We start from the raw sequence: 16,065 nt of genomic DNA on the forward strand, positions 1-16,065 counted from the left end.
ATCTATCTATCTATCTATCTATCTATCTATCTATCTATCGATCGTTCTGTCTGTCTGTCTATCATCCATCCATCCATCCATCCATCCATCTATCCACCCATCGTTCTGTCTGTCTATCCATCAATCCATCTAACTATCTGTTCAATCGTTCGTTCTGTCTATCCATCCATCCATCCATCTATCTATCTATCTATCTATCTATCGTTCTATCCATCGTTCTGTCTGTCTATCCATTAATCCATCCATCCATCCATCCATCTATCTATCGTTCTGTCTGTCTGTCTGTCTATCATCCTGCTTCACAATGGAAGTCATTTACATATATAAGTCTTAAAGGTACAGTAGCAAACACAATCTGTATAGCTCTATGGATAAGAAAGACGTTGGGAAATGATCATGAAAAACTAAATTATGACAACAAACCCGATTAACTGATAATATAAAATGGACACGAGAGAAAATGAAGTCCACAAACATGTTAAACAAAAAGAGACAGAGGGAGAGACGAGTGCAGAGTTACTTGGACTGGTCCAGTGCAAGCCTTGTGATCTTCAGGCTGTAGTCTGGACAGATGGAGGTGATGGACAAACGGTCGGACGACTGATACTGAGCCCTGCGAGTGACAGTGAGGGAGGAACAGGAGGATTGTGGGAAGCAGAGGATCGAGGGAACAGAGTGAGTTATGTGGTCTGTATTCTAAAGACACAGATGACGCCAAACCTTAACATTTGTATGCATCTTGTAGTGTACTGTAAAAGTAATGCTGATTTTGTGTATTATACTGATCAATAAAAATCCATAAAGAAAGAAAATCATTTTATCTGCATTTTACCTAATAATGTTTACATTGCACACATACTGGAGGATTACATTTGCTTTTTTATTTTATCTCCTTTAGTTTGCATGTTTGAATTTGCTAATTTGTTTTTAGTAAAATGCAGAAAATCAAATTTGTATTTCCACTGATTAATTCAAAATTCAAAAGTTTGTGATCAGTAAGACTTTGTTTTCCAAGATTCTTAAAAGAATATTACTACAAGACATATTATGAAATATTCTTACAATTTAAAATGACAGTATTCTATTGTATTTTTTTCATTATTTTCTGTCATGTTTTTCAATAGAATTTTCATTTTTGAATGTTCTATTTTCAGCAGCCATTTCTCCAGTTTGAAATAAAAATATAATTATTTGATAATTATAATTACTATTATTAGAAAACATTGTAAATATCTGCTATTTTTTGATCAGTTTAATGCACCTTTGCTGAGTAAAAGTATCAATTTCTTTAAAAAAAAAAAATAGAAATCCCAAACCTTTGAACGGCAATATACATAATCAAAATGAACTTCAGATTAAGGGTATCACAATCATCACAATGATGACTGGCATTCAGACAAGGATGAAGAACTTGTTTTAAATGTGTGATAGTCAAAACATTTAGAAGAAAACAATGATCAGATCAATCATTCTTGCACTTCCTTTGCACTGGAGAAAAAAATCCAAAAAACTGCTAGAGCGGCAGATACTCTAACCTGACCGGTAAAGACGTGAAGGGTTTCTTGTAGATGTCGGAGAGTTTGTCCATGACGACAGCAGCGGTGGTGAAGATGCGGTAGGTGTGGAGGAAGGTGTTGAGGAAGTCGATGGACAGGAAGCGCAGGTCGGTCAGCCGTTCCAGGAGTCTCTCCACGCTGGCGTAACGGATCTGTGGCACCTTGCAGGAGTTCAGCGTCTTACTGAAGCAGATGTCCACATCGTCTTTATGCAGTCGGGCGTCAGACCTGCAGACACGAACGAGCAAATTAACTATTTACAGTGAACTCATCAGGCTTAAGTTGGTGTAAACTAAAATTAAAACTAAAACTATTAAAACTATAAAATATTTACTTTCTTTTGTTAATTGGAATTATGCTGAAATGAAACAAAATATAAATATTAGATAAAAGTCTTAAAGTTAAATGGAATTTAGAAATAATATCTTGGCAGCTAAATGAAAAAAGTTGTATTAAAAAAACAATTATTAAAAACCATTTTAAATACATAGATTTTTATTTAAAAACATAAAATATTTATATTTTATCCAAAAAATATTTGTTTTGATATTTGTAATTTTAAAATAAATAAACAATTGATTTAAAATAAATATGCATTTACTGTATTTAAATAAAAATGTAAAAATTTATTTATTTTAAATAATTAAAACAAAAAATACATTTTATGTATGTATTTGTATTTGCATAATAAAGGAATCTGAATTTAAGTAAAAAATAAAGAAAATTAGAAATGGAATAAAGCTGAAGCACTACAATTACTTAAAATAAAATAAAAAGAAATAAAAAGCTAAACAAGTATAAAAATTTTTTAACACTAATTTAAAAAATCTAAGTATTCATAAAATAACACTGGAGTGCTTGTGTTTTACTTGATCATGTGCGGCACGGTGACTTTGGAGTTGTCCTCAAACACGCTGGTCATCAAGCCATTGCAGCGAATGTTGTCAATGCACTAAATGGCATAAAAATAGAGAAAATAAAAACTTCACTCTCACGTTCTAGCAACTGTAACAGCAGTCAAAATAAACAAACTAGGGGTGCACAACATATTAGTAAACAATCATTATCAGCTAATATTAGCTTTTTAAATTATCAGCATTCATCTGATTAGGCTGATACTGGTAGCATATAATATAAGGGCTTATTTTTCCTACTCAAATTGTTTTTATAAGATGACAGTTCATCTGAAGCGCATAAAATTATAGATAAATGAATAAACAAAAAGACCAAAATAGTTACCAGTACTAACCCAAAATTTGCATACCAGTTCATCCCTAGGGCAAAGTGTATAATAGACCGTTCATACTAAAAATATTATGCAAAAACCTTACCGTAAAGTCAGAGAAACTATTTATGTCAATGCAAATATAATGGAAACTTCCCACTCTTGTGCATTTCATGCATGTTGCTTTCTAGCTAGAAAACATGAACTTCTGTTCTTGGGCTTTGATTGAATCTCTACATTTCTGAGCTTGAATAAAGTGTTTAATTCTTGTGCATGCATTTTTGTTTCATATGAGTTGTGATATTCTGTTCTACAGATCCAAAAGGTGTGAATAAGCGTGTTGCATGTATTGTGCAGATTGTACCTGGCTCATGTCGCTGGTCCAGGCTGCTTTCTCCTGCCGAGACGGAGCGAGCAGAACGACTGCAAACGACGGACCATCAGCAGGTTCAACCACTATTTTAAACTCCAGACGATTGAATCCCTGACCAGCAGCATTATCTGAGGAGATTGGAAATCAAAACTCACTCGGTTTACTTCATTGATAGTTAGCTTTGTGTTGGTATTACTGGGTTTGACGTCACACTTACAGTCTTCATCATTGGCGTCCAGCTCCTCGATAAGCGCACACTCTATCAGAGACAACATGCCTCCCTGCTGTGGTTTAGAAGAAAGGTACTTTTATTATAGTTATTTTATGCTTTTGCATGAAACAGTTCACCCAGATGTCTGAACTGCTCTTTTCTTTTCAACAAAGGTGAACAGTGACCAATACTGTAAATAAAACAAAGTGGGGTAGGAACAACATGACGCTGATTAATTGATGAGAATATTTTAGGGTGAACAATTCCTTTAAGAAATGTAGGTCCCACTTTATATTAGGTGGCCTTAACTACTATGTACTTGCATCAAAAAATAAGTTCAGTGTACTTATTGTGTTCATATTGTATTGCAAAACACTTTTGCTGCTATTGAGGTGGGATATGGGTTAGGTTAGGGACAGGTTTGTTGGTATGGGTAGGTTTAAGGGTGGGTTAAGGTGTAAGGGATGGGTCAACTGTGTAATTATAAATGTAATTACAGATGTAATGACATGCAGGTATTTTTAAAATATAAGTACAATGTAAAAACATGTATGTACACAATAAGTGCAATGTACCAAATGATTCATTTAAATGTAAGTACAGTAGTTAAGACCACTTAATATAAAGTGGGACCGAAATTTAAATAAATTTAATTCCTTTAATTTCTGAGGTGTTGTTATTCTCAGGGTGACTCGACTCACTTTGAGAAGGTGCGTATTTTTATTTTTGATTAATTTACAATAAAGAAATACTATTAATTTAAAATAATACATAGTTATTAAAAATAATTTCTTCATTTTAAAATAATTAAAATACTTATTTTGATCATATACATTAACATTCTAAACACATATATATATATATATATGCACATTTAAATGAAGAATATAATAATTCAGAAAATAATAATTTAAAATAAATCATGCATATTTAATACACTTATTATTATAAAGTAAATTGTAAACAAATATACTGAATATTTTTTATAATTTTAAATAAAGAAATACTACTAATTTTAAATAAATAATACAGATCTATTTTAAACAATAAAAAACTATATCATTTTAAATAAAGAAATAATATTTATATTAAAAAAAAATAGATATTTATTTTCAATTTTACATTACATTTTATTTTTGAATAAATAAAATTGTTTAAATAATAGTTCAATATTTTAAATAAATGTTATAGATAAAATTATGTGACCCTGGACCACAAAACCAGTCTTAAGTGTCAATTTTTCAAAATTGAGATTTATACATCGTCTGAAAGCTGGAAGTATCGCTTTGATTCTTTGTGTTGCTGAGCTGTTATTATCTTCAGATGGACTCGACTCACTTTGAGCAGGTGCAGTTTGCCGCCGGAGGTGCGTGTGCAGATGAGGAAGTGTTTGGTGAACAGGAAACACTGGCGTTCGGCTTCTTTCCTGAGCGACAGCGAGCCCAGACGCACCTTACTCAGTTTACCCTTCTCCACGGAGGGCAGCTGAATCAGAGAGCCTACAGCAAACACACACATCAGCTCATTACCCAGAGGAAGGAGAACATTAAAGACAGCGTTTCAGGGAGAGAGCGCAGCGCTGTCTCATCCAGAGACGCTTTTCTATGAGACAAGATGCATTAAAATGGCACATTAGATCTCATTAGAGCACATTTCACACCTTGCTGTCAGTGTGGAGCAGAAACCATCACACACTCATATTCATACTAAACTACTGACTGACTTTTGTTTGAAATAAAGAAACAATAATAATATACAACAAACAAATAATACATACGTATTTTAAATTAATAAATTTTTATTTTAACACAAATAAAATATTATTTTTGTTTGTAAATATGATTTTGTATTTAAATAAAGAAATAATATTAATTTTAAAACAATTAAAACTTTTATTTTTATCATATATATATATATAAATAATAAATATTTATATTAAATAGTTTTATTTTTAAAATAAAATATTTTTGTATGCAATAAATATTACAAACAAACATTAATTTAAAAAATGATTATAAATAAAGAAATAATGTTAATTAAAATAAATATCTTATTTTTAAACCAACATTTTTTGTTTAAATAAAATATTAGTTTCATTTTGCATAATACATTTATATAATGCATTATATCATTTTTATCATTTTAAATGTAAAATAATCTGGATTTATAAAAAAAAATATTTATTGTAAAGAAATAAATTCGAATTTAATTTTTTTTTATAAACTTACATGCTTAACGTTTAAAAATTGAACTAATGCATATTTTTAGGTGAACATCTGACCCATAAAAATGATTTTTCTTGCCGTAACATGATAAATAGGTCAGAAATCAGTAATATTTAATCATTTAAATCAATCAAACCATCAAATAAATAAAACAAACAAACAAAAATAGTTAATGGGGATCAGCTGGTATAAAATGACACTAGTAGAAAAGCAGAACAAACAGGAAGGAATCACTTCATGAAGCATTGGGGTAGAAAATCATTTGAAGAAGAAGTGTCCTGCAATCAAACACCCCGCCGCTCCATAATGAACGGTGTCTCACCCTGCCGTACAAACGTCTGACTGGTGTCCAGCAGAATATCACAGCCCTCCACAATCATTCGCTCGATCGCCAGATTCTTACGGATGTTTTCTGTGTCACTCACTTCATCGTGCATCATTCTGAGAATAAACGCACAAACACAGCTGTATCATCTCAGTGTATACAATAAATAGATCTTAAGGTGTTTGGCAGAAATGTGAATTGGACTACACTGAACCATGACATATTCTAGGCTTGAGAGAAAGTGTGATCAATGCCCTGGTCACATGAATGTTAATAATAAAATTCAAAAGCCTTGTTTGCATTTAAAAGCATCACTTTTTTCCATAGAGGAAGCACTTACACTAATGGGCTGCTTGATATGAGAGTTTCATCTTAGAATAACCATATGTTTAGTGGATACAATCTGATATAATTTCACAGAAGTGTTTGGCATCTTACTGCTTTCAGGATGATTTTAAAAGTTGGTGAAGAATTAAGAGAGAAAACAGCAATTTAAAATAAATAATTAGTACATATGCATTTTAAATAAATATATTTTTTATTTTAAAGCAAATAAAAGATTAATGTTTTTATAGTAAATATATATTTTTAAAGAATAAATTATATATATATATATATATATATAAAAAGAAAGAAATTGTTACTAATATATATATATATATATACATTATATTTTTGTAATATGAATAAATTAATAATACAAATGTATTTTAAAATATTATTTTTATTTTTATAATACATTTCTATTTTTGTTTTTTTATCATTTTGATTGAAACTGATGTAAACAGAAAACATAAATATAAAATTATAACTCTTGCCTCTTAAAAATAAAGGTTCCAATTAGAACAAAATTATTTTACAGTCTGAATCAATAAAAGAACGGCATGAACAACTTTTAATTCTCTAGTTCTTTGTTATACTTTCTATGTTCTGGTGCTTTATAGCCAAAATACTGGTCTGAAGAACCTATAAAACCTTATAGCATCTCAAGAGCCCGAAACACCCCAAAAATGCTTCTTAACATGAAGAATCCTTATTTCTAAGTCTTTTTTTTAGCTTTCACTCACTTGGACAGTTCCTCAAGTTTGGATTTGGCAAACTCCAGACTCTTGCGCTCCACATGTTCATGAGGCGTGTGGGCGAGGAGCTCATGAAGGGTGATGATGTACCGCGGGATCTAATAGTAACAATTCAAATACACAAGTACTCCGTTTTACACAATGGAGCACAGTTAAATGAGATGCAATATGCTAGTGTTACTATTACTCAAAGGTCAGAGGTCAGCGGTTCACCTGAAACATGGGGTAGGTGAGGAAGGTTTCCAGCATTCGGTCCTCACAGGCGGCGTTGGCTTCATACTGCTTCAGAAGCTTGTCAAAGTCCCGGTTCTGTTTACAGTTGGCCAGAACCTGCAAACTGTACTGATGGTTTCGCACAAACTCCTGATAAATGTTCAGCATCGGCAGCAAGATGTCGAAGAGATCCGCTGAAACGTCACAGTACGGTTTTGCATCATGTTTATGTGAACATTGTTAGACATAATGATGATATGTAAGTGGTCATTTCTATTCTGACTTGTGTAGATTATTAGATGTTATTATGATGTTAATTTTTACTCTATGTGTGGAGAGTAAAAAAAGCATTTCACTGCATGTCTGGCATGTATGTTTGTGTGCAAAAATAAAAAAATTAAATAAAACTCACCTAACAATAAAGTTGGCCAGTTGGCTATCCGAGCCTTCAAGCCTTGATGGAATATCTCATGGAGAAACATTATCGTCTCACTTACAAATAAAGAAAAAATGAGAAATGCATGGCACATCAATTTCTGATATTTAAAGACAGATATTATACTTTCAAAAAGAGTTGCATATAGTTGCATATTGTAAAAAAAGATGATAGTTGCATATTTTAAAACGTTTATTGGTGGTGTCAGAATAAAAGTAATTTTTTTCTTGATCAACAGCTTGACAAAATTTGAAAAAAGAATCTGAAATACTGTATAAAGCTTGTTTCTATCAAGGAATAAAAAACTAAAAGTGATTCATAACTAAAGTAATTGTGACTTCTCACAATTCTGACTTTTATCTTGCAATTGTGAGTTCATATCTGGCAATTCAGTTTTTTTTCCACACGGTTTTCAAATTGTAAGAAAAAAACTTTGCCATTACTGTTTTCATTATTTATTCTGATGGAAAAAAACGAATTACAGAGAAAATATTTCAAGATGTAAACTCGCAATTCTGAGACGAAAAGTCAGAATTGTGAGAAAAAAGTTCCAGGTACTTTTTTTTATTTTTTATTCAGTGGTGGAAACTATTTTGAGATATAAACAAAGTCAGAATTGCGAGAAAAAAATTCTCAATTACTATTTTTATTTTTTGTATTCCCTGGTGGAAACGAAAAAATTAAAACTGAATTGACAGATAAACTTACAATTCCAAGACAAAAATCAGAATTGAATTTGCAAGATATAAACTTATAATTATAAAATTATAAAAAACTCAGAACTGCAATATAAAATCTCGCAATTGCAAGAAAAAGTTACAATTACCTTTTAATTTTTTTATTTTGTGGTAGAAACAAAAAAATCACAATAGCAAGACATCAATTCAGAAAAACAAGTCAGAATTGTGAGACACAAACTGTGATATATAAACTCGCAGTTGCTGAGATAAAAAGTCGCAGTTACACAGTAGCTTCCAGAGTATTCCTCCAAGTATTCAATTCATTTCAAGTTGACCACGTGATTTATACCTATTGAGGAAGATGCTGCTGACATCGTCATGACTAATGGGGGGTTTTTTGGAGCTGGCCGCCATCCTGAGCGGCCGCAGGAAGCAGTTGACCAGGATGGAGAGCTGGAGCACGTACTCCGTCTCGGCCTCCACCATGTTAAAGACGATCTGGTTTCTCTTTCTCATGCTCTCGGCGTGAGGTGAGCAGATGTAGTCCTGCACGATGATCTTCCACTTCCTTCTGCACAGCCAACCACGCATGAAGCTTTGCACCTGCGAGAAAACATGCCACGGAGACGCCCGAATGACTGCACTTACACTAGACACAATAGCAAACATTACTGTGTAAATGTATAATTGTGAACAAATATACAATTCAAATGTAGACAATCATGTACCTTCTTGATTTTCTTGATATCTGGAACTTCTTCCTCTTGATTGGACTGATAGGGCAACATTCGCTCTTGTGTTTTATTCAGAACGACAATCTAGAACACAGATAATATGGGTTGCCAGGTTTTCTTGTACAATTGGGCTCTTGAAAAATATTGAAAATGCTTTTGCTGGAAATTTATATTTTTTAGGGACTACTTTTATAATGCACTGAGGCCACCAAAAAGGTTGATTTGTAGACAAAAAATATGAAGATCCTTTTACTAATGCGTATTGATCCTTTCCTGTTAATACCTGGCAAACTAAGGACCACTGAAAGAGCAAGTAAGAGCGGGACGGTGTGGACATATGTTTGCTGTCATGTCACAAACTAAAGGTTGCATGAGTGTACAGTATATATATATTCAGTAACTTAAGAGGTATAGAATACAGTAAACAATAAATATGCAAATACTACATATAAACTAGTCTAGCTAAAATTCATTCAAAAAGAAATGTAAAAAAAACCCTTAAAGGAACACTCCACTATTTTTGAAAATAGGCTCATTTTCCAACTCCCCTATCATTTTGACTTTGATTTTATTTTTCCCAAGAATGTTAGTTAATATCATCACCAGAGCTGGGTAGATTACTTACAAATCGTAGTCAGTTACTGATTACAGATTACCTGATAAAAACATTCCATTTTTTAAAATTAAACATATTAAGCCAGGGTTTGCCAAACTGGGCTGGATGTAAGAACTGCAGTGGGTTTCTGAGTTAATAAAAAGCTAATAATGAATTCAATCTTAAAAATGTACAATAAAAATAATTTAAATCCTTGAACGTGCATATCAATTTGACCATCAACTGACGTCAGAGAACTGTAAACGTGTGAATGTGTTGTTCAATTATTTCAAATATGAACTTCCTCAGAGATATTCCAAGTATTTATTTAAGAGGTTCAGCTGACAAAAACATTTGGGAATCCCTGCATTATATGAACAAATATTAATAAACATGAAAACAACAATGACATTACAAGCCCAAAGTCTTTTGTCCAGATTTCCATTATGAATAATTTACTGCTATTGTGTGAATAATAAATATGTCATCATGTAATCCATAAAAAGTAACGGTAATCAGATTATGAGCATTTTAAAATGTAATATACTCTAATTACAAGTACTTAATTTTTTGGAATCTGATTACATCATCCAGATTACATTTATTTATTTATTTTTTTGAGATACCACCTTGTTATACTTGTTCTGTTCCTGGTCAAAAATGACCAGCCTATAAATAATTAATACAAACAATGGCTTATAAATTATTAAATTACTACCAAACATTGTATTCAATCTTTTGGTCAATTTATTTATGTTCAATTAGCGCAGGTTTTTTATTTATTTTTGGAACTACTTGATGGTAGGCCTTCGTTGATGCAGCTCAGTTTTTGCCAAAATATTGCCAAAATTACCCACAAATAATGCTTTTTTTCACTGAAAAGCTGAGGTGCATTAGCTCAGATCAATGAGGCCTATGACCAATCTGTTTCAAAAAGAAATACAAAACCTGTGCTAATTGAAAGAAAACAAATTGACAAAGAGATTGAATCCAAGATTTACGCATAATGAGAGAGTTTTTAAAAGGTCAGTTTTTTTGTTTTTTTTGAGCAGGAACGCTAAATTAGGTAAAGGATTTTCACTACAGACTTAATTTTCTTATGTATATTCACTTAATTATGGATAGAAATATGACCTGGACATGTTCTTGACAGGTTCACCCTCAAATAAATGATGGAGCGAAAGAGCCAGCAAACTGTGAGAGTGTTTTATAGGACGTAGGCTTAAGGGCTCGTTTGTGTTCTCATGATGCACGGCTGGTGTGTGTGTGTGTGTGTGTGGTTATGTAACCGGCAGAGCTTCTCCTCTGTCTTTAATGCACTGTCCTGAGCCTCAGGCCTTGTTTAAACCAAGAGATAACAATAGACACGGCCAGCCCACAAATACATCGGATTCTGTTTCACTTTCATCGACCCACAGAACTATCATCTCCCACTGAATGCCATTAAAATCTGCTTTATGCATCCGATTACAATAACAAAGCTCATTGACGGGTCAGAACTCATATTCATATCAGACTCATTTGCATCATTTTTGCTAGCAGCTCTAGATGCGTGTTTTCTTGAGTCACGCACATAAACACACACAGATTGTCCTTCCGAAGTCATGCACTGTAGACTTTCATTCAGATAATCTGAGAGAAACGCACTGCCAGAAGAGCTACTATTCTTAGACGGGAACCCAGAACTGTGTTGCTCATGTGTGAGGCTCGTTTACGCTCAGCAGAGCTCACGAAACCGCAAGAATCCCGAGAGGGCCTACATCTCTAAGAATCCAGAAAATATGACCAAATCAACATGCAATGGCATTTAGAATGCATTTCAACATTTTAAAATTTAAAACTTAAATATTTAAAATTCATATTTCTTAAAGGGCGGGAAAGAACTTTTTCCATTAATAGTTATACAGTGTAACAGCTTGGTTCCAGAACTTTTTTTTTATATATATATAAATATAAAGAAAATAAGAATTTTCTTTTATTTTCAATGCAGTTAACAATCAAATCAGTACATTATATTACTGTCGCAAATGTTAAATATACAAAATAAAACTAGACTGCCAGTGATTCATAATTAATATTGAAATAACTTAAAATCTATAACTTAAAATATATAAAACATTCAGATATTCTCTCATGCTCCAAAGTTCTACAAGTTATTTTTTTTAACAAATTAATACTTTTATTTAGCAATGATGCATAAAATTGATGAAAGGTGAATAAGAAATATAAGAATTTCTTTAAATGCTTAAACGCCGTTGTTTTGAAACTTGTATTTAAAGAATGTTGGAAAAAATCTTTTATAGTTTGCAAAAAAAAAGTGAAAAAATAAAAAGTTTCTTGAGCAGCAAATCTGAATATTAGCATGATTTCTGAAGGATCATGTGACACTGAAGACTGGAGGAATGATGCTGAAAATTCAGCTTTGATCACAGCAATAAATTATATTTTAAAATATATTCACTTAGTTATTTTGAATAGTAATAATATTTCACAATATTAGTGTTTTTACTGTTTCAAATAAACACAGCCTTGGTGAGCAGAAGAGACTTCTTTCAAAACTTAAAACAAATTTAAAAATAAATAAATCTCACCAACCCAAACTTTTGAACAGTACAATTATACATATACTGCAAGCAAACTGACTTTATCCCATCATTTGCCATGTTTAAAGATAGTAAGTGATCTAAAAAAAAATAAACAGGGTACGCTTTAATTTTAATGTGGACTTTAAAGGGAACAGAACTCAAAGTCAGCTGACGCAGAAGGAAGCTGGTGATGTATAAGTGCTGCAAGCATAATAATACAGTGGCACTTCAACATGACATCAAACCTGATTTCCATGGTAACACAAGTCATTGGCACGCTGGTGGTTGTCAAGCATATTTCATTTGCATCTGAATCTTTATCATGTACGTTCAAAGAGGGAGATGAATCTACTGCTGCATGGCCGAAACTGGAGCGAGAGGAAATATCGGCCAATCGGATAATGCAGTTATGAGCACTTTGCATCACAATAGCTCAAACTGGATTAGCTTATATCAAAAACGGCCAAACTATCACATTAAAAACGTTACCATAATTAATTGTAATTTTATTCTAAAATAAAAGCAGGCATTTCACGCAGAAGACCTTTTTTCCATCAATAAGCGACTGTTTTATAAATACACAGGCTAGTTTGCACATCACAAAAGCTTGTTTAATTTGGCCCAGAAATCAAAGCGCATTCAGCATTTGTTTTTAAATGCTGTTGAAGTACTTTGAAGCTCTCGGATGCTTCGCGCTGTTTGATGCGTCCGCAACGAGCACCAGCAAATGCAAACAGGCTCAACTTCAACATACAAGAAAAGAAAAAAGTGACGTGACATGTGGCCAAGTATGGTGACCCATACTTGGAATTAGTGCTCTGCATTTATCCCATCCTAAGTGCACACACACAGCAGTGAACACACACACACCGTGAACACACACCCGGAGCAGTGGGCAGCCATTTATGCTGCGGCGCCCGGGGAGCAGTTGGGGGTTCGGTGCCTTGCTCAAGGGCACCTCAGTCGTGGTATTGAAGGTGGGAGAGAGCGCTGTACATTCACTCCCCCCACCTACAATCCCTGCCGGTACGAGACTCGAACCCACAACCTTTGGGTTACGAGTCCGACTCTCTAACCTTTAGGCCACGACTTCCCCCAATTTATCCCAACAACAACATTTTTATCATTTTGGCTGACTCTTTAAAGAAGATTCCTGGCAATGTACAATAAAAAGTACTGAAAAATAATTATATTAATGGATATTAAAAAAAAATAAATACACTATTGGTCAAACGTTTGGAATAATTGCTTTAATCTTTTTGAAATAAATTCCTTCTGCTCACCAAAGCTGCATTTATTTGATTAAAAATACAGTAAAAACAGTAATATTGTGGAATAGTATTACCATTTAAAATAATTGTTTGAAAATATATTCAAATATTAAAATGTAATTTAAAAGAACAGTACTTCTTTGTAATAGAAATCTCTTGTAATAGTATTCAATCTTTACTGTAACTTATGACTAATTTAATGCATCCCTACTTTTTTTTTTACTTTTATCTTACTTTTTCCAAATGTTGAATGGTAGTGTATATCACAGTTTCCACAAAAATATGAAGCAGCACAACTGTTTTCAACATTGATAATAATCAGAAATCAGCATATTATAATGATTTCTGAAGGATCATGTGACACTGAAGACTGGAGTAATCATGCTGAAAATTCACAGGAATAAATTACATTTTACAATATATTCGCTTAGAAAACAGTTATTTTAAAATGTAATAATATTTCACAATTTCTACTATATTTTTTATCAAATAAATACAAATCACTTCTTTCAAAAACATTTAAAAAATGCAACAATTCCAAGCTTTTGACTGGTAGTGTAGATCAATGAATAACATTCAAAGTAAAAAAACAAAAAACAAAAAAACATATGTAATTATGAAAGAAAAAAAAAAAGCCGTGTGAAGAACGTGTTTCAGATTGACAGCACACTGCTGGCCAGAGCTGACAACTCAATCTCAGAGAAGAGTGAGTGTGTGTGTGTGTGTGTGTGTGTGTAGGGGACAGTAACATCTGCTATAACATAACAGAAGAGATTGTGAGTGGGTTTACTTAGCTAAATCTGACAAATCTCCTTAGGGGAATGCCTTCAATAGGATAGAATTATACATTAATACAGTTTTTCATTTTAAAAATGCAAAAAAAGTTTTATTCTATGGTTAGGTGATAGTTATTCTAATTTATACTTTACCCTAAAAAAATAGATAAAAACTAATCACAAATTTATCATTACATTTCTCATTAGTGGGTAGAGACATTTTACTTTTGAGTTTATTTGTAATTGTCATTATTCACAATGGAAAAAGTACACTGTAAACGTGTTTATTTAAACGTTATTTAAACTTTTTATTATTAAAATTAACACAAATTAAAGGAAGTACAACAAACACTATCATGATATATAAATAAATGCTTTTTATTATTTTTAATTTAAATAAATAAAATTTCACCCCTAAATTTTATTGTATAAATTCAGGTAATTTGAGGGTTATTTAAAAAGAAAAATAAGCGCATCAACAAAATAACTGCATGCTCACTTTATTAATAATAAGTTTATTTTTAAGTGAGTGTGCAGTTATGTGTTTTTTGTTACAAGTCTTTTTCCGGTAACACTTTACTTAATGCCTTTATGTGTAATGCATTATAAAGGGTTATTAAAGGGTGTAATGCATTAGAGTTATTCATAATCTGTGTTGTAATACATTATATCTTGTCGTAAATAATTATACCCGAATTTAAAATGCACAGTGCAACAATGAATTGATAAGTGTTATAATGTATTAACTGTGGTTACAATAATTCATGAGACTGTACAATGCATTATAAGGTGCATTACAAGGCATAATTGATGCATTAAAACTACTTTTATAATGCATTACAATAAAGGCTTTAAACTAACACAAGCATTAAGAAACTTCTGTTAAATAGCCAAGCAAATTTTGAGGCTGATGCCCCAATTTCAAAATCAAAACAGCCCAAAATATCAGTCAATTAATCATTTTGCTTGATAAACTGGTTTGTGACTAATAAAGATTCCACCCACCAGTTTCTAACCTACTAATTAATTCAGAGCTGAGCATAACTACAAAAAATGCACATTCACAATAGAAATTTTCATGTTTGCACACTGACAATAGGCTAATTGTTCAAAATTCTATTTCAGAACTCATTTGTATTCATTTTGTTGATGAAGACCTAAAACTTGCATTTGTAAAATAAACTTTGAAGCCATATATCAGTGTACAGACATTTACTCACTTATATCCACTCATTTAAAAGCGGTCGTGTTTGACTGCAATATATGGGCTGTTATCGTTGGTTTTAACATCTTAACACCAACACATAAGAAACACAGGGGCTAGTTGTCACATGAGGAAGTTGTCATAAGGCTATTTCTTAGGAATTAGAGGAACGAGAGCAATGGTTTAGTATGTTGGTTTCACAAATCTAGTTTAGTTATATTTGTAAATTAGGACACGTTTAATGAGCTCTCGTTGAAACTGGGGTCATAATATTTCACTAAAATTAAAACCATTCAACAATGTTACTTGGAATACATTAAAAGGTAACTTAAAATAAAATATAAAAAGCATAAAGTTATTTTATTTCCGCAAGTTGCCAAAGCAAAGTAAAAACATTGCACTAAATGTACTAGAAAAACTAAAACTGAAATAAAAATTTAATTTTTTTTTTTTAAAACGACAAACATAAAATGCTAAAACTTTGAAACTATATATTTTTATATATATATAAATTATATATTATATATACATATATATATATATATATATATATATATATATATATCAAATTTTCTAT

The 16,065-nt window shown here is 31.9% G+C and overlaps 1 protein-coding gene across 1 annotated transcript in view; it reads right to left on the minus strand.

Moving 5' to 3' along the window:
• Positions 1 to 16,065, minus strand: part of LOC107665758 (ras-specific guanine nucleotide-releasing factor 2-like) — a 37,420-nt gene that overhangs the window by 19,048 nt on the left and 2,307 nt on the right. The window contains exons 2-13 of the mRNA XM_016456770.1: positions 9,052 to 9,141; positions 8,673 to 8,926; positions 7,620 to 7,699; positions 7,208 to 7,401; positions 6,983 to 7,092; positions 5,913 to 6,031; positions 4,704 to 4,864; positions 3,372 to 3,438; positions 3,146 to 3,282; positions 2,426 to 2,508; positions 1,536 to 1,784; positions 521 to 613 (exon numbers count right to left, since the gene is read on the minus strand). Coding sequence (XP_016312256.1) covers positions 521 to 613; positions 1,536 to 1,784; positions 2,426 to 2,508; positions 3,146 to 3,282; positions 3,372 to 3,438; positions 4,704 to 4,864; positions 5,913 to 6,031; positions 6,983 to 7,092; positions 7,208 to 7,401; positions 7,620 to 7,699; positions 8,673 to 8,926; positions 9,052 to 9,141 — 1,637 coding nt within the window. The remainder of the gene's footprint in view (positions 1 to 520; positions 614 to 1,535; positions 1,785 to 2,425; positions 2,509 to 3,145; positions 3,283 to 3,371; positions 3,439 to 4,703; positions 4,865 to 5,912; positions 6,032 to 6,982; positions 7,093 to 7,207; positions 7,402 to 7,619; positions 7,700 to 8,672; positions 8,927 to 9,051; positions 9,142 to 16,065) is intronic.

This window comes from Sinocyclocheilus anshuiensis, unplaced genomic scaffold, assembly GCF_001515605.1.
Source record: "Sinocyclocheilus anshuiensis isolate Anshui unplaced genomic scaffold, SAMN03320099.WGS_v1.1 scaffold743, whole genome shotgun sequence".
In the NCBI taxonomy this organism is placed as follows: domain Eukaryota; kingdom Metazoa; phylum Chordata; class Actinopteri; order Cypriniformes; family Cyprinidae; genus Sinocyclocheilus; species Sinocyclocheilus anshuiensis.